At 35.7% G+C, this 20,332-nt stretch overlaps 1 protein-coding gene across 5 annotated transcripts in view; it reads left to right on the top strand.

Moving 5' to 3' along the window:
- Positions 1-20,332, top strand: part of LOC103096394 (maestro heat-like repeat-containing protein family member 1) — a 143,553-nt gene that overhangs the window by 32,584 nt on the left and 90,637 nt on the right. For all 5 annotated transcript variants that reach the window (XR_008916557.1, XM_056818348.1, XM_056818347.1 and 2 more), the window contains 3 exons: positions 12,095-12,162; positions 15,562-15,703; positions 19,577-19,623. Coding sequence is in view for 4 of the 5 variants with exons in the window: in XM_056818348.1 (XP_056674326.1) it covers positions 12,095-12,162; positions 15,562-15,703; positions 19,577-19,623 (257 nt within the window). In the remaining variant the exon portion in view is untranslated. The remainder of the gene's footprint in view (positions 1-12,094; positions 12,163-15,561; positions 15,704-19,576; positions 19,624-20,332) is intronic.

Here is a 20,332-nt window from a genome sequence, read left to right as displayed (position 1 = left end):
AAAAATTCTGCCATTTACTATAACCCTCATTCTATAGCTCTCCTTTTGCCAAACTCCAAGAAAAAAGTTGCTTTGTACACAGTGCCTCTCATTCACTACACAATTCTTTGTATTCTGCCTATTCTCTCTAAAGTGTCCAGTGGCTTCTTATTCATCAAATCTGATGGTCTTTCAGTCTTCAGCCTTCTTGACCTCTTTGCAACATTTTTCAGAATGAATTTGATTGATATATTTTGGTTTTACATTACCCAGATTTCCCCATACTCCATATATTCCTCTGTCCAAGAGAGCTATCTTGTATAACAAAGATTTTTTTTAATAGAAAGAAGGGAAAATGTTTAGGGAAAAAAAATGCACCCAAAAATATCTGGCAGTAGGTGGCATTATACACAAATTTCTATACCCATGGACCACCCTGCACCACTACCTCTGTAAAGAAGTGAGAGGAGATATCTTTTCATATCTCTTCTTTGAGGCCAAGTTTATGTTTTAAATAACATTTTTGCAATATTCTTTTTATTGTGGATTTTTTATTGTGGATTTGTCACTTCTATTTGTATATTATTTTCTTAGCTTTATTTTATTTTTCATTATTTCATGTGAGTCTTTGCATATTTGATATTCTTAGCAACACTTTATATTATTAATCATTCTCTCCTGTTTGGTCTCTCTAAGATGTTGTAAAGCTGACCCCCCTCTCTTGATCTATGCGTCCAACTGTTTCGTCTCAGTCTCCTTAACTGGGTTATCATTTATATTAGATATTCCTAACTGGATATGTATTCCTTATGGTCTTTTTTGAACCTCTTTCTCTTCTTTTCATGACTTCATCAGTTTCCAAGGCTTTAATCATTTTATATAGGTAATGATTCCAAGATCTTGTATCTCTCCTGAACTCCATATCATGTCACCAATTGGATATGTAGAATTAGATGTCCTTAGATATCTCAAAGTTAACATATCCAATGTTAAAATTAAATCTCCCTACCAAAAATACACCTCTTCCAAACTCCCACAATTTTATTTGGGTTACCACTATCCTCCTAATCACCCAGGTTCATCACATTCGGGTTGTCTTTGTTTCCTCACTCTTATTCACTCCATGTTCACTCAGTTGTCAAATATTGTCCTTTTTACTTCCACTATACTTCTCACATCTGTGCTTTCCTTTCCATTCATACAGCCACCACACTAGTTCAGGCCCTCTTCTGACATATAAATGATAAAGTGATTTTTTTAACCATTACCTTCCATCTTAGAATTTATGCTGTGTATTGGTCCCAAGGCAGAAGAGCAGTAAGGGCTAGGCAATGGGAGTGAAGTGATTTTCCCAGGGTCATACAGGAAGTATGTGAGGTGTTAGGGGTAAAATTAGGATTGTTGACTGATTATATTATTTTAGTGGTCGCCAGAGACTTAAATTCAATCCCAATGAAATACTCAAGTCAGTTTGAGATTTTTATGGTGGTTTAATTGCAATAGTAGGAAGAAATTAAGAAGAGAGAGAGGAAAGGGTATAAGATTTCTCTGGCCTACCCTAAGCCAAGGGAAATTCAGAGGCCTCAGCCACAAGGCCTCCTCAGAAGATTAAATCTAACTCAGCTTCCAGCCACTAGGAGATGAGGGGCCTCCCAAGAGGATAGTGCTTTAGGAGGTAAAGAAAAAGAGGAATCAGCCTAATCACTCACCAGACTCCCTCAGGGAAGATGCCTCACCTAAACCATGCTACAGAGCAAAAACCCACAAGCACACCAATGAGTAACCATAAGAACTCAATGTTTCCAAGAGAGCATGGAGAGAGGAAGTGATGCAAAATATATAGACAGTTCTTTACATCACTTCCTGTATCTCCCATGTACCAATGGTAGCTTAAGTTTAGCTTAGGACAGCCCATGGGGTCTGTCAGTTGTTTCTGATTTGTCACTAGCTAGCACATGTTGGTCATAGGCCATCCTCCTCACAGTTAATCCTTAAGTGGGGGTGTATACAATCCTGGTTGCTAGAATTCTAAAGACTAAGCAGGGAGGAGTAAATCTAAAATTCACAGAGGCCAGATTGGAACCGAGGACTTTCAATCTCCAGGCCTGGCTCTCAGTCCACTGAGCCACCCAGCTGCCCCCTAAAGTAATTTTTCTAAAGCCGAGTCACTACCTTAATCACAAAATTCTTATCATTCCCTATTGCTTCTGAGATGAAACACAGATTCTTTATCATTTAAGGCCTTCATAACAAAATAATAATAAAAAATCATTTAAACTTAATTCCAACTTGCCTTTCCAGACCTTTTCCCCTCTATCTATGTAACATTTAAACCACACTGACTTTATTCTTCCTTATTCACAATACTACATTTCTCACCTTTGTACTTTTATATCAGTTGACTCTCATGCCTGAGAACATGATCAGTATTCATCTTTTTCTCTCAGAATCTCTTATTTCCTTCAAGGCTTAGTTAAAATGCCACCTTCTACATGAAGCATTTCTTGATCTCCCTCTGAGCTTTCTCACTGCATGCCATCACCTTGTTTCAATTTTCTACATATTCTATATTTCTACATATGCCTTTACATATATCCATGGAATAGACAAATAGGCTCCTTAAGAGTAGGAGTGGTTTCACTCTTGTCTTTGTAGCTTCCAGCTTCTAGTAAGGTGTTTGATGTATAGTAGATACTTAATAAATGTTTGTTGATAAAGGAAATTACTGACTATTAACATAGAAGTAACAATGTGTAAGACTGTAGTTTTTAAAGTGTTGTGGCCAAGGGAACTGCATCCCCCAGCATGCCCCAGGGTTCTCCTTACTTCCTGTCGTGGGATTGGTCTTAAATGGACCAATCCCATGCTGGGGAGGGACCATGCCCCACCCCATTTCCTGGCATAGGCTTGGTCTTGAATTGGACCAATCCATGCTAGGGGTGGGCCTACCCTCGTTCCAGGTGAGAGATTGGTCAATGTCAGTCCAATCCAAAGCCTAGGAGGGAATTTTGAATATAATAGATTTAGCATGTGGGAAAAGAAACACAAGAGAAAAACAACTGCTTGATCACATGGGTCGATGGGGATATGACTGGGGAAGTAGACTCTAAAAGATCACCCTAGTGCAAATATTAATAATATGGAAATAGGTCTTAATCAATGATACATGTTAAACCAAGTGGAATTGCATATCAGATATGGGAGGGGAATTGGGAGAGGGGAGGGAAAGAACATGAGTCTTGAAACCATGGAAACATATTCTAAATCATCTAATTAAATAAAATTTTCAAAAAAGAATTTAGTGGAGTTAATTTCAGTCAGATTAAAGTTAATCAGATAAAAGAGCTTTTATTTTATTCATTTCAGACTTACTACAAACAGAAAATTTCATCATTCCTACCCATTGCTCATAGATGGAATAACAAAAGAAAATAGAAATATGCAAAGTAGTATGATGATTATTGTTGATATCAAGACTTTTGATTCACAAAGAGGCATTTAAAGTAACTCAAAATAAATTATCGTGGTTATTGACTATTTTAGGGGTTTCCTGGCTCTCATAACAATAACTCATTTACATAGCCTTCATTAAAGTTTTATGCCAATGCAACATTTTGGCATGAACATGATCCTGGATTGATGAAGCAAAATCTCTGGGAAGTCTAACTAACCCAAGGCACAATGGAGATCTAAATCGTGTTGGGGGAAATGAAGCTCTGTTCCCTATATCCTTTAATAGAGTGCCTCCATGAGAGAGTCTCTCAGAGCAATGAATATTTACAGTGTGCAAGGCACTACTTGTTGACTGTTTAAGAGTATTATTTCCAATATCCAATTTAGTGGAAATAAAACATATGAGTGGGAAGGCACTAATGTAAAAAGAGCCTTCTTCCTTGTCCTGTGTTGTTTATTCATGCCACTTAATGAGATTTTCTATTCATCTATGACAGACCATGAAATTCAATATTTTCACCATAACCAACTCATGAAGTTTACCAACTTTGTCTAAGATTGATTATAAAGTCTGTTGTGCCTGTTAGCTAAATAAGCACTGAAGCTTTTCCCCTTGAACAGAATGAAAAATTTGTTTCTAATTAAAGCAGGAATTTTTAACAGCAGGCAGTAAAGGCTTACAGCATTGTTTGACAGTTACAAATATAAGCTGTTTAAAATTCCTGGGCTACCATACCTAGTCATGCTTCTCACATATGGCATCAGCATCATAAAATTGATCAATTTCCTAATCGTCATGAAATATACATTAGCCTTTACCCAGAATCTCTGGCAAATCACACACAATAATAAATCTTGATAAATCATGATTACAAATTATTTTCACCAATTAAAAATTACCATCACCAGTGCATCTATCTTTCCTATGCATGCCTGACCCAGAGACTAATGAGAAAAGGCTTATATTCTCTCACCTAATTAATTAATTAAACTGAAACTAGAATAATTTGAATAACACTTGAAAGCAATGCTTAAAGACCTTTCTGATTTGTGAAGCTGCTGCTGCATGACTGATGACAGCTAATGAAAGTATTCCCATGAAGCTGTTTTTCTTACCATAACTGAAAAGTTTTCTAGATGGGGGAGGGGGGGTTGAAGGTTATGGATTGTTATTTTGTTGTTGTTGTTGTTGTTAGTTGATGTTATTAAGAAAGTATTGTCAAGAGCAGCTGGGTGGCTCAGTGGATTGACAGCCAAGCACAGAGATGGGAGGTCCTGGGTTCAAATTTGACTTCAGACACTTTCTACCTATGTGACCCTGGGCAAATCACTTAACCCCCATTGCCTACCCCTTACCACTCTTCTGCCTTGGAACCACTATACAGTATTGAATCTAAGGCAGAAGGTAAGGGTTTAAAAAAGAAGTATTGTCAAATTTTTCCAAAATGCATTCTAAAAGTAATAAAACTAATGATAATTAAAATAATAGCTAAATTGTTATAGCATTTTGAAGTTTATCAAAAGAATTCAAACCAATATATGTGTGTCTTTACATGTATATACATATATGTACTTTACATGTGCACATAGATGTAAAGCTATATTGATGGATTTTCATATACATTGGCATAGACATCCACATACATATATACATATTCTCATTTGTTCCCCAAAACAATACTGAGGAGATATGATTATTATTCCCATTTTAGAGAAGATAAAACTTAGACTTAAAAGGTTTAAGTGACTTGCCCAAGAACACAGAATTAGTAAGTGTTTGATGCAGAATCTGAACTCAGGGTCTTCTTTGCTTCAAGTCCAATATTCCATGTACTATGGTACCTAGTTGCCTATGTATCAAGAATACAAAGAATTATGGGGAGATTTATATGAAGTAAGGAACAGTGAAATAAATAAAACTTGGAAAACAATATTAATATAGCAAGACTCAACTCCAAAGATCTGAAAATGAAAGGTTCATAGATGTGAACTGGAACATCTGTTTAACATCATATGGTACAGACTCCACTATCCTCTCCCCCTTTTATATATAAGGAACCTAGGGGCTGGAGAAGTAAAGAGCTCTGCCCAAAGACTCCAAGGCAGTGAGCAGAGCCAGAATTCATACCCAGATTATTTGATTGCTCTATGTCAAAATTTCATCACTTTCTCTCTTTTAAATCTCCTATGATTCAGATTCAGAGAATAAAGATTGCACGGTGTAGTAGATGCTTGAATACCAGTCTTTTCTCTTGAATTTATTTGCTACATGACAAAGGGAAAATCCCTTTACCTCTCAAAGCCAAAGATAATCATTTATGACTCTAAATTGCAATAAATTCAGAGCCAAAATGGCAGAATGAGAATCAGCATTTTTTGCTTAGCTTTGATCTTTTCCACAACAACCTAGAAAATGAGACACTGAATTAGACATCAGAACCTCTCAGCAACCTAACAATGACTGCAATGGTTTACTTACACTCAATTATATACAAGCTGGCAGTCTCAAACCTGGGTCAGGAACTAACTGATCTCAGATCAGAAGAACTCTGAACAGACTCCTCCCTAGGTCACACCACTTTGGAAGCACTAACATCTTACAGGTCCCCAAACTGAACTATGAAAACATAAGATGCTTAAGCCAGACATAACCCCCCTCCATATTGTCCCCAGAAGTAAGCAGAATCCAACAGTAACATCAAGATCCAGTTCAAGAATGAGCAAAAAAAAAAAAAAAACCATGACCATAAAGAGATAGTATGATGAAAGAAAAGCTGAAGACACACAGAAGCAGACAATAACTTGAAAACATCCATAAGCAAAGCCTCAATGGAAAAAGCCAGTAGAACAAAAGTCCAAGAAGAATTCTTAGAAAAGCTTTATTTAAAAAGAACAACAACAAAAAATTTTTTAAACTAAATAATTATAGAGGAAAAAATGAGACCTAGCCAAGAAAGTTCTGAAAAAAAAAACAATTAACAACTTGATTTTAAAGAATAAGTACAAAACCTTACCAAAGAAATTAATTCTTAAAAACTAGAATTGATTGATAGCCTCAAACACTTACTAGTTGTGTGACCCTGGGCAAGCCATTTATCCTCCATTACTTATCCCTTACCATTCTTCTCCTTAGAACCCATATGGGTTCTAAGACAGAAGGTAAGGTTTAAAAAATTATTTGAATGGAAGCTAATGGTTTCCTGAGATGTCAAAAACTGCAAAACAAAGTAAAACAAACAAAAGAAAATAGCAGAAAATATGAGATATCTGGTGAGAAAAACAACTGCCTTGGAGAACAAATGAGGGAGAGATAATTTATCATTGGCCTACCTGAAAGACATGAACAATAAAAAAAAAAAATAGAGCCTAACCATCATGTTATGAAACTTAAAAAATATCATAGATTCAGAGAGCAAAGTAGAAATTGAAAGAATATAAGTTGCCTCCTGAAAGAAACTCCAAAATCAAAACTCCCCAGAATATTTTAGCTAAAATCCAAGACTCTCAAAGAGAAAATATTGTAAGCAGCCAAAAAAGAGAGAATTCAAGTACCAAAGCATTAGTCAGGATTATACAATATTTAGCAACTACTATAATGACTAACTAGAGGACTTTGAATATTATATTCTGGAAGGAAAGGCTCTAGAATTACAACCCAGAATGACCTACTCAGCATAAATTATTATACTCTTACTAGGGGGAAGTGAACATTTCATAAAATATCAAACAGCTAAGTGGCTCAGCAATTAGATCCAGACCTTGAGACAGAAGGTCCTGGTTTCAAATCTAGTCTTAGACACTTCCTAGCTATATGACCCTAGGCAAGTCACTTAACCCCAATTTTTTAGCCTTTACCAGTAACTCTTCTACCTTGAAACCAATACTTAATTTCAATTCTAAGACAAAAAGTAAGTTTAGAAAAAGTTGATAAAATAGGGAACTTTTCTTGAGAAAAAAAAAAGCTAATAAAACTGATAAACACAAGACTCAAGAAAAGCATAAAAAGATAATTATGAGTGATCATAGAATACTAAAAAGATTTAACTTTAAAATACATTATTCTGTGGAGAGATGAAACATGTAAACTTTCAAAACTGTATCATCACAAGGGTTTTAGAAGAAGTCGAATTCATCAGAGGATAGTTGGGTAAAGAACCTCATCTTACCAAATAGAGAAGTAGAGAAGGAAAGGGGTTTAGAGAAATATGTGTATGTGGGGGGAGGGGAGACAATAAGAATGAAGATAGATTAGAAGAGGAAGTGATAAGAAGCAAAATAAACTCTTAAAGAGGATGCAGAGGAAAAAAGAAGTATAATAAAATAAGATAGAAGGAAATACAGTTAGCAGTCATAACTGTGAATGTGAATGGAATTAACTCACCCATAAGATAAAAAAAAAAGATAACAATGGATTAGAAACCAGAGTCTAATTATATGATGTTTACAGAAAGACACCTAAAACAGTAAGATACATATAGAGTTAAAATAAGAGCTGGAGCAGAATCTAGAATGCTTCCACTGAAGCAAGAAGAGGCAAGAGTGGCAATTATAATCACAGACAAGCAAAAGCAAAAATAGACCTAATAAAAGAGACAAACAGGAAACTATATTTTATTAAAAGATATCATAGACAATGAATTGCTGAACATACATGCACCAAATGGCATAGTATCTATATTCTTAAAGGAAAAGCTAAATGAGTTACAGGATGAAATAAATCTACAATAGGGAAAGACTTCAATTTACAATTCTCAGACAATAATTAATTTATCTATAAAATAACCAGTAAGAAGTTAAAAAGACTAATAAAATTTGAGAAGTTATATATGATAGATCTCTGAAGAATATGCAGTGGAAATATAAGGATGTATAATTATTTCTCAGTTGTGCCTGATACCTTCATAAAACAGAACGTATTTTAGGGCAAAAACAAATCTCTCAAAAACAAATGCAGAAAAGTAGAAATATTAAATGAATTTTGTCTGACTAAAATTGTATTCAATAAAGGGCCTTTGATGTATAGATTAAAATTTAAATGTAAATTAAATAATTTAATCTTAAAACTGGATGGGTAAAAGAAGAAATCCTAGAAACAAACAATAATTTTGCTAAAGATAATAAAAATAATGATTCAAAGTTTGTGGAACACTGTCAAAGCAGTACTAAGGAGAAAATTTATATTTCTGAATGCTTATTTCTATAAAAGAGAGAAAGATCAGATCAATAAATTGAAAATGCCACTAAAAAATTAGAAAACTTACACATTAAAAACTCCAAAATAATTCTCAAGCTATTTTAAAAACAATTTGGTACTAGATAAGAAAAAGAATAACTGATTCAATCAATGAAACAAATTAGGTATATAATATCCAAAAACAAATAAGCACAATATCCAAATATTTAGAGTAATGAAGTAGCACAGTGGATAGTGTGCTGGCCTAAAGTCAAGAAGATTTATCTTCTTGATTTCAAATCTGGCATTGGACACTTATTAATTAGGTGACTGTGAGCAAGTTTTTTTTGTTTGCCTTAGTTCCTCATCTGTAAAATTACTTGGAGATGTAAATAGTAAAGCACTCCAATATCTTTGCCAAGAAAACCTCACAAATGGGGTCATGAAGATTCAGTCACAACTGAAATGACTCAACAACAACCTAGTGCTTGATGAATACAATGATCCCAGCTATTGGGTCAAGGACTTGATAAAACTTGATAAAAACTGTTGGGAAAACCTGAATGTATTCTGCAGAAACTAGACATAGTTCAACATCTCATACCATATACCAAGATAAGCTCAAAATTAGCACATGATTTAAAAGTAAAGTGTGATATCATGAGCAAATTAGAAGTACATAGAATAAATTACCTATTAGATCTATGGATAGGAGAGCATTCGTGAGCAAATAAAAAATAGGGCATTTCAAAGAAAGTAAAGTGGATAGTTTTTTATACCTAAAATTAAAAAGATTTTTACAAATCAAACCAAAGCAGCTAAAATTAGAAGAAAACAACAAAACTAGGGGGAAATCGTTGCAACAAGTTTCTCTGATAAAGAGCCAATTTCTAAAATATATAGGAAACTTAGTCAAATTAGCAAGAATAAAAGGCATTTCCCAATTGACAAAAAGTCAAAGGATATGAATAGGTAATCTTAATTAGAAGAAATCAAAGCTCTTAAGAGACATTTGAAAAAAATTCTCTAAATCATTAATAGAGCAATTCAAAATAAAATAACCTCAAACCCATCAGATAGTCAAAGATAGCAAAAAAGGAAAATGTCAACAGTTGGGAGGAATGTGAGAAAAAAAAGACATACTAATGTACTGTTGGTAAAATTGTGAACTCAACCATTCTGGAAAGTAATTTGGAACTATTCCCCCAAAGATATGAAATAGTACACACTACTTAACAATACTGTTATACCCAAAAAAGTTCAAAGAGGGAAAAGATCCATATATATCAAAATATTTATTTACACTCTTTTTTATGGGAACAAAGAATTGGAAACTAAGGAAATGCCCATCAATTGAGAATGGTTGAACAAGTTATAGTTCATGACTGTTTAGAAATACTATTGTTATCTAAAAATTGTGAGTGGGATAGTTTTAGAAAAAATTGGGAAGACTTGTGTGAACTAATGCAAAGTGAAGTGTGAAGAACAAGGCAACAACTAACATGGTAACAACAATATTATAAATATAATCAGCTCTAAAAGACAGTCACTCATCAAAGCATCACCCAATCACAGTACCAAAGGACTTATAATGAATCAAGCTATTCACCTCCAATAAGAACACAGAAGAACTCAGAATGCAGATTGAAGAATATTACTTTCTATTCTTTTCCTTGTTTTTTTTAACATTTTTTTTATTTGGTCGATTTCAAACATTATTCCTTGGTTACAAAAATCATTTTCCATTCCTCCCTTCCCTCCCCTCGCCCCTCCCATAGCTGACACACAATTCCACTGAGTATTACATGTGTCTTTGATAAGAACCCATTTGCATGTTTTTGGTATTTGCACTAGGATGCTCATTTAGAGTCTACATCCCCAATCATATCCCCTCCGACATATGTCATCAAGCAGTTACTTTTCTTTGTTTTTACTCCCAGAGTTTTTCCTCTGAATGTGGATAGTCTTCTTTCTCATAGATCCCTCTGGGTTGTTCAGAGACATTGCATTGTCACTAATGGAGAAGTCCATTACATTCGATTGTACCACAGTGTATCAGTCTCTGTGTACAATGTTTTCCTGGTTCTGCTCCTCTCACACTGCATCAGTTCCTGGAGGCCATTCCAGTTCCCATGGAATTCTTCCACTTTATTATTCCTTTCAGCACAATAGTATTCCATCACCAACATATACCACAGTTTGTTCAGCCATTCCCCTCATGAGGGTATCCCCTCATTTTCCAATTTTGGCCACCACAAAGAGCACAGCTATAAATATTCTTATACATGTATTTTTCCTTATGATCTCTTTGGGGTACAAACCCAGCAGTGCTATGGCTGGATCAAAGGGCAGACAGTCTTTTATCGCCCTTTGGACATAGTTCCAAATTGCCCTCCAGAATGGGTGGATCAATTCACAACTCCACCAGCAATGAATTAATGTCCTGACTTTGCCACATCCCCTCCATCATTCATTACTTTCCATTGCTGTCATGTTAGCCAATTTGCTAGGTGTGAGGTGATACCTCAGAGTTGTTTTGATTTGCATCTCTCTGATTATAAGAGATTTAGAACACTTTTCATGTGCTTATTAATGGTTTTGATTCCTTTGACTAAAAATTGCCATTCATGTCCCTTGTCCATTTATCCATTGGAGAATGGCTTGATTTTTTGTACAATTGATTTAGCTCTTTGTAAATTTGAGTAATTAGACCTTTGTCAGAGGTTTTTGTTATGAAGATTGTTTCCCAGTTTGTTGCTTCCCTTCTGATTTTGGTTACATTGGTTTTGTTTGTACAAAAACTTTTTAATTTGATGTAGTCAAAATTATTTATTTTACATTTTGTGATTCTTTCTAAGTCTTGCTTGGTTTCATCCTTGCTTTTTAAAAATATGGCTAATAAAGAATTTGTTAATGTCCATACATATTCATAATGAATTTTATTTCTTTTGCTTTTTCTGTGGCCTGGGGAGGTGAGGAAGAGGAAGGAGAGAATTTAGAACGGAAATTAAAATTGAATTGAATTTTTTACAAAGATTGTTAGTTGCAGGGCAGGTGCTGATATGCAATGTTAGAGGACATTTCCTCACTTTAAGTTCCTTACATGAATGAAACCATAAGTCCAATGCACAAATATACTTTGATTAGAAGGGCATCTGACATAGCAAATAGATAATCTAAGAGTCAGAAGCAACTGAGCTCATGTTCTGCCTTTGATAGATACTAATTATGTAATCATGAGGAAGTCACTTAACCACTCAGTGCTCTCAGGCAATGCATTAAAATAAGTTGTCCCTTTCAATTAGTACAGAGAATTTCAATAATGGGAATTCCTCACTTCACAGAATTCACTGGTCTAGTGAACACAACACAAACAAACTAATAAATTTTCTCTTAACTCTTAATTTAATGTTAACTCTTCATTTTATTCCCACTTAATTTTTTCCCATCTCAAAGCTGTAGGATCATGTGATGGTTCTTTCTTTTCAGGAACTATTATTATGCCTACTGCAAATAGAAGAACTCCAACACCTCAATTCCTTCTCTTGCAACTCATGGTTAGTAAGCCACTTTCTTCGAATTTTCTTTTATCTAAAGTGTAAAGAAAAGGAATCTTTGAAACAAGGGCAGCCTGACTCAGTTAGTTTTAGTTCAAAGTTAATAGTAAACCATTTTGTAAATTTCCCCAAGAAGATGAAATGGTTTAAATCCTTCTTCCTTCTCATGGATAGAACTAAAATAAGACTAACTAGTCAAATTTGACTTCTCTGAAATCAAAGTGATTATATTTAGAGACTGATTAAGACCTATGTCACACATGATTCAATTCACTGGTCAAAATTACTTGGAGTCGCTTTCAGAGGACTCTTTCTATAGCCAAATTGCCATGTGACTGAACAGTTGTATTAATTAAGAGATACTAGAAAGAATATTGGCTTAGAGAGACCTTGGGTTCAAGTCCTTTGTATCTGATGCTTGCTACCTATATAACCCTGGACAAATCATTTAGCCTTCCGGGGCCCTAATTTCTTTATCTGTAAAATAGGAAAGTTAAAATAAATTATCTCTGAGGTTCATTCTGGCTCTAGGCCATGAATTCTTAACATTTTTTAATGTGTCATGGACACCGTTGGCAGTCTGATGAAGCACATGAACCATTCTGACAATAATATTTTTAAATTTACAAAATATAACATAAAATTACAAAGGAAACTAGGCATGTTGCAATATGGCTATCAAAATATTAAAGAAAACCCTAGGATAAGATCCCTTGCTTTGACCTATGATCCTCTACTATCTGAGATTCCTTCAAACTATAAAAATATAACTTTTGGGGGAAGAGGAGGAGGAGGAGGAAGAAGAAGAAGAGGAGGAGAAGGAAGACCACCTTGTTAATTCTTTGGTAACTTCTTTTTTTAGTTTAGAACTGCATATATCCCCTTTCTTGTCCATAGTCATGATCAGTTCTGAAACTGGCATTTCAGTCCCTACCCCCCAGTCTCTATGATTATTTTGGAATTGGCATTCCATCATAATGATAGAAGAAATTCATTCATTCATTCATTTGGTACTAGACTAAATGCATGTTGCCTTTAAAGACTTGGTAATATTTAAGCACTAAAGGAATCTTCCTCTTTGATTCTGACTAAAACTCTACCAATGTCATCTTCTTCCCTCTTCCCATTTCCAAAAGAGTCCATTAATCATGCAGGTGGAAGGGCCATCAAATTGCTACTCAGCTATTTAATTTCAGATGTTGAATTGCCCCATGCTAGCAATAATAATCCTAACTTAAACAGATACTTATTGAAGTATACAATGGCTCTTTAAAGTTTATCAAGAGTTGTTGTCTACAATCCTGTGAATTAACTCTCCTGGGTCTGTCTATCAAGCAAACTAGACACAGAAATCTGGGTTATTGTTATGGGTTTGGTGACATTTTAAATAGTCAATGGGAACCTTAGTAAATCCACACCAAAAAACATAGCTTATTTGAAGAAAATGTCCTATGCAGTCTTTTTTAGAGGCATTGAGGGTACTTGGGGACTTTGGAGAAAATGGGCAAAGACAAACCAATGAGAAGTTTTATCAATTATTCAAGAAAGGCATCACATATAGGAGGACCATGCAAGCAGACAAGGGAATGAGTAGTATTGAAAAAAAATGCAGGTAAATGGTAGAGTAGAGAGAACACTGGTTCTAAAATCAGGAAAAATCATCATCATGAGTTTAAATCTGGCCTCAGACACTAGCAGTATGACCCTAGGCAAGACACTTAACCCTATTGGCCTTACTTCCTCATGATCTGGAGAGAAGGAAATGGCAAACCACTCCATTATCTTTGCCAAGAAGACCCCAAAATGGAATCACACAGAATTGGAAATGACTGAAATGACTCAACAACAATAAAAGTATTGAATAATAGCATTGATTTTTGCCTGGATTTTTTGTGTTCCTGATCCTGCTATTTTTAATACTTTCTCATATTCAAATTATTCTGTATATACTTAGTTTTTCATATGCTTTTTTCATTCTCCCAGCCCAGGTAGTGATTCCCCTGCTAAAGGCGGGAGATATTTTTTTGGTTGTTTTTGTCTTTGTGTCCTCAGCATAAGGGGCAGCCAGGGTCTAGTATATAGAGAACTAGGCTAAGAATCAGGAAGGCTTGGGTTCAAGTCTCATCTCTAGCACATAATTACTGTATAACCCTTGATAAATCACTCAAGCTCTCAGTGGTCCAGGAAATTAAGACTTTAAGTTTCAGAGAAGGTACCAGCCTACATTAGTAAGGGAGTCTCCCCACTGGGACTTCTCTTTGTGAATGAAATCATAGACATGACCCAAAATAAAATGCTGAGCACCTTGAACAGTGTCTGACCCATAGTAGATATTTAAAATAACTGCTTATTGAATTGAATATCTACTATAAGATGAGGAAACTGAGTGTTTGAGAAATTGAGTAATTTTTCCCAGGTCACATGAAGGCAGCTGGGTGACAAAGTGAATACTGCTAGTTCCTAGATCAAGAAGACCCAAGTTCAAATCCTGCCTTAGGTATTTACAAAGGCAGCAAGGTATTGTAGTGGATAGAATCCTGCACCAAGAATCAGGAAGACCTGAGTTCAATTCTAGCCTCAAACACTTGCTAGATATGTGACCATGGCACATTGCTTAGCTTCTTGTTTGCCCCAGTTTCCTCATATGTAAAATGAGGATAATAATAGTACCTACCTCCCAAGGTTACTGTGAGGACCAAACGAGATAATTATTATAAAATGCTTAATATATTCTCTAGAAATGCTTATTCACTTCTCTTTCCCTCCCCTCCCCAACAGCTGTCTGATACTTCCTCTTCTGTTAAAAATCTTTCATCTCTCTAAGATTTAGGCTAAATTTGGCTCATCTTTATTAAAAGTCATCATGGCATGGTCAATCTCCAGCCAACCAATGGCAAGCTGCCCTTCTAGTTACCCCTGGGAGACTTCTTCAGATTTGTATACCAATGATATGATAATAGACATATATTAGCATTCCATTTAACATATTCCACATTATTTCTACTCTCTGTCCATTATTTTCCTTGATTTCATTATCTAATGGAAGAATGAGGTTATTCTCCTCACTCCCCTACTATATCTGTAGACAATAAGCTTCAAAACAGAGATCTGCGTGGGTAGGGAGAATTTTCTCTCAGGGTCACAGTGATGAATTCATAGGTCTTGGGAAGATTAAAAAAAGCAATGTTTTTTATTCAATATCAATAATGAATCAATCAAGAAGAATTTATTAAACTCCTACTATGTAGAGTCATTACACTAAGTGCTAATACAAATATAATAAATGAAGTAAACTCAAATCACAAAAAACTTACATTCTGACAAGGAAAAATATTCTAATTAGGAAGAAGAATGGAAGCTCTCTCAGTGAGGTCATGTTTCTTCCTTCCCCTTCCCTAGATACTCTCCTATTCTAGTCAGGTGAACATAAAAATTCGGAAAAGTGCCCTTCGGATCCTTTCAATTCTCCATAACCAGATTAGCAAGCAGCTGGGGAAGGAATGGGTTCTGAAGATTGAGACTCTGATCGGCTACCTGGAAGGTAAGGTGGAGGAGGATGCTGACCTATATGAGTAGAAGCCATGATGTCATTCATTTGAGTAAAAGACTGAGTCTCTCTCCCACCCCATCTTCTATTGCCTAGAGAAGTAGTTGGTGACACCATGGCACCTCAAAACCTAATCAGGAAGTTCTTACTAAAGAAAATAATATGAGAAATTATTGCAAATCAAACTGAGAAAGAGAGAGATGAGAGTCAAAGACAGAAAAGGAGGGAGGGAGAGAGTTATTCATTTCTCATAATACTGTTTTGAAGGGTAGATGTAATTACTACCTCGAGGTACTGGTTCCACTTTGTCTCCCCCACACACATGCCTCTTTATGTGATATAATTTACCCCACTTTACTTCACTCTTCTCATTTCTCTTAGTACAATCCTCCCTTTCACCCCTAGATTTTTATATCCTCATGAACAGCTTAGTATCACATTCTCTGTCTTTGTACACTTTTAATTACTATGATAGTGATAGCAATTTTTAAGAATTACAGACATCATCTCTTCATATTGTAAACCTTAAAATTTCTTAGACTTATAAATGTTGGAAATTTCACCATTGGGAAATTTCATACTTGGAAAATTTCTTACTGATAGTCTATTGGAATGTGAACCCCATTGGCAAGGGAGGTTCCTCCTCCTCCCTTCTTAAGATTACTTTAGGACAGAAACCTTTTGCTGAACAATGGAAAGGGCTGCAGCATAGATCAAAATTTAATTATTCCAATCTCCACCCTACTCAGGGTAACAGGATTTAGGAAGGGCTGCAGCATAGATCAAAATTTAATTATTCCAATCTCCACCCTACTCAGGGTAACAGGATTTAGGAAGGGCTGCACAAAGGATCAAGATTTAATTATTTGAGAATATGACCTTCAACAGACATGTGCAAAGCCACAGACCTCTGGGCGGTCCTGGGTTAAGCTAAAGCCACCATTGGCACAGGGCAGACATGGACAGTGATTGGTAGATGTGAGAACTGAGGGGAGGGAACTTGGATGTTTTCCTTAAAGATAGCAGGGTCTGAGGACTGGGTGGTGGGTTGGAGAGGTTGTGCTCTGAGAAGCTTGCTCTGAAGGAAGCTGGAGGTGGAGGCCCCTGAGACTGTTTCTCCATTTTGGTCACGTGAGTGATAGGGACTGATCTCTTTTCTTTGCCTCAGCTATCTAAGGGCTTGGGCCTTTTTGGCCCAGCCTAAACAGAAGGGGTATTTAAGCCCTATTCCCTTCTCTCCCCTTTCTCTCTCCCTCTCTCTCTCTATCTCTAATACCTTTCTTCCTCCTGTTTGTAATTAAATTCCATAAAAGGTTGACTACTGACTTGAGTTTTCATTTAGGAATTACATAGCTGAATTCCTTGGTGACCTTAAATTGATATATATCAGTCTTTTAAAGTGACTTCCTTGTCACAATATAGGAATATAAATGATTGGACCTTATTGAAGTCCTTAAATTTTTTTCTTATTTACCTTTTTATCCTTCTCTTGAATTTTGTATTTGGACATCAGATTTTCTGTTTAAGTCTGATAGTTTCTTCAGGAATGCTTGGAAATCTTCTATTTTATTAAATAGCCATACTTTCCCCTGAAAGAATATAGTCAGCTTTGATGAATAAGTAATTCTTGGTTGTAAACTCATTTCTCTTGCCTACTGAAATATCATATTCGAAGCCTTGTGGTTCTTCAATGTGGAAGCTGCCAGATACTGTGTAATCCTGATTAGAGCTCTATGATATTCAAACTGTTTCTTTCTTGTTTGCAGTATTTTCTCCTTGGCCTGGAAGCTCTTGAACTCAGCTCCAACATTCTTGGGAGTTGTCATTTGAGGGTTTATTACAGGAGGTGATCTACATTCTTTCTATTTCTATTTTACCCTCTTATTCAAGAATACCAGGGCAGTTTTCTTTGATAATTTCTTGTAATAGATTGTCTAGGCTTTATTTTTTATCATAACTTGCAGGTAGTCCAATCATTCTTAAATTGTCTCTCTTGGATCTATTTTTGAGGTTGGTTGTTTTTTCAATGAGATATTTCATATTTTCTTCAATTTTTTGCATTATTTTTATTTTGTGTTATTGTTTCTTTAATTCTAATATTTAAAAAAGAATTTCTTCCATGACCTTTTAATCCTCATTTTCCATTTGGTCCATTCTACTTTTTCTGTAACTCTTTTCTTCATTGAATTGTTGTGTCTCTTTTTCCAAGTAACCAATTTTGATTTTTAAGCTATTATTTTGTTTTTGCATTACTTTCATTTCTTTTCCCCATTTTCCTTTCATTTTTCATCTATCTTATTTAATTTTTGAATTCCTTTTTGAGTTCTTCCAGTACTTGAGACCAATTTCCATTTTTCTTTAAAGTTTTGCATGTGGTTTTTTGGATCTTACCATCCCCCACTGACTGCTTCAATCTTTGAAATCATAGAAATTTTCTAGGGATAGATGTCTCTTTTGCTGTTTGCTCATTTTCTCAGTAATTTTTTATTTTGCCTGTGGACTGGGAATTCTGAAAGCTGTTGATTCTGTCTCCTCTATTGATGGCTTGAGGATTTCAGCACTGTGAAGTATTTTGTCCTAGGGCTAGGTCTTCTCCTCAAAGCAGGCTTGAAAGAGCCAAGTGCTATGGACTTATGACCTCATTGTGAGTGATGCCAGGGCCTGGTATATGGAGTGCTCTATTTTTTTGTATAGGCAGCATCCCAGGATTCTGAAGTTAAACAGGCTTAGAATCTGATACAATAAGTGGGGAGTGGGCAGAAGGGCAACCCACCTCAGCACTTTTCTGTATGCAGTTTTGCTTCTGGTTCCCCCATATCCCATGAAAATCAACTCTCTCTCTCTCTCTCTCCCTCCCTCCCTCCCTCCCTAACTTTCAAGACATATTCAGCAGGAGAGCCCTCTTACTCCATCTTGCTGTTGGTTTTTTACTTATGTCATTTTGAGTCACTTTTTAAAGATTGGTTTAGAAGGATTACCAAAATAGTTTCAGCTTTTGTTGCTACTAAGCCACTCTCTTGGCTCCCACCCAGTGGTTCCATTTTGAATCTAAGGAGATGTATGTTTTGATAGGCAGGATTGCATAATGGCTAGAGCACTGAATTTAGAGTCATGAGTCCTTGGACTCAAATCCTGCTTCATATACCTTCTGATCCTGGGCAAACCCAAGATTTCTGTGCCTCAAGTTCCTCATTTGTAAAAATGAGGGAATTGGGACACAATCACCTCTAATATCTTTTGTAGTTCTAAATCTAAAAATCTAAATCTTGTGATTATCTCCATTTTATAGAAGAGAATCTTAAACTCTGTGAGATTAAGTGATTTGCCCAGGGTCAAACTGTAATTGTCTAAGACAGGATTCAAACTCAGGTTTCCTGATTATAGATTCATCTTAAAATAAGACTACTGAAACTCTAGTTATTAATGCCTCAATATTGATTTGAGTTCTGAGGAATGTTGGAAAGTCTTCCTACTGTCAGGATGTTATAAGAGATGGTTGTATTTCTTATCCTTATAAAAGATCACAAAACTGCCCACATTCAGTGGGGAACAGTCAATAAGCATTTGTGTAGTGCTTGCTATATCCTAGGTATTGTGTAAAGCACTAGAAATATAAAGAAAAGCAAAAAATCCCAGTCTTTATCCTCAAAAAGCTTACATTTTGGTGGGAGAGACATTTAAAAAAACACAACAGGTTCAAACAATATGTCTAGAGAGAAGTCACAAAGGGGAAGGAATAGGCAGCTAGGAGGGACTAGGAAAGCAGGATTTGAGGTGGTAGTCTTAAAAGGGAAGCAGGAAAACCAAGAGCTAAATGTGAGGGTACAAAATGCAAACAGATAATATTCATATTCCTTCTTCTCTAAGGTGAAGAAACATGCTATCAGAAATTCTGGGAGGAGAACATATTTCTGGTAAGTTGGTGTTAGACTTGTTAGCATTAGTAAGTCATAGCAAATCAAATAGTTTATATTTTAACGTAGTATTTAATATCATTACTAGAAATAAAGATGCTTCAAAAATGAATCTGGTAGACTGGTAAATTCTGGAAGCATTGGGTTCTTTTATTTGGTGTTTTTAAGAGAAAACCAAGGGGCTGAACTGGAAATACTGGAGAGAATGGAATCAAGGAGGCAGAGTCCACAAGAGAAGAGTGCTAGGGTAGTTCACCAAGCCTCCCCCTGGTGCTGGGACCCACACCTCCAAAAAAAGTACAGGGAAGGGATACAAACAAGCATGTCACCAGGAAACCTCAGGACTAATGGTTTCCATGCCATGGCAGGAAGAGAAAGTCCAGAATTGGGTTTTGAGAGGCCACCTCCTGGGCATGGTACATTATCACACTTAACTCTTCCTGTGAATCCTGGTTCAATCTTCACGGAGCAGGGCAGCCTGGATATTTTATAGGGCTAGGAGTGAGTCTTATCAGGTAAATGCAAATAGTTCCCCACCTCTGAAGCACAGGCCAGAAAATAGAAAGTTTTTAGCACAAAAACTTTCAGGAATAGAAAACCCAGATCTGAGAGAACCTAGAATATGGATAGGCAAGAGGAGAGGGTATGAGAAGGACACAGTTTATCAGACAGAGAAAACTAATCCTAAAAAATAAAAGTTTATCAATAC

This window comes from Monodelphis domestica, chromosome 2, assembly GCF_027887165.1.
Source record: "Monodelphis domestica isolate mMonDom1 chromosome 2, mMonDom1.pri, whole genome shotgun sequence".
Classification (NCBI taxonomy): Eukaryota; Metazoa; Chordata; class Mammalia; order Didelphimorphia; family Didelphidae; genus Monodelphis; species Monodelphis domestica.
Note: the sequence above shows the minus strand (reverse complement) of the source record. Positions and strands in the feature narration are given on the sequence as shown.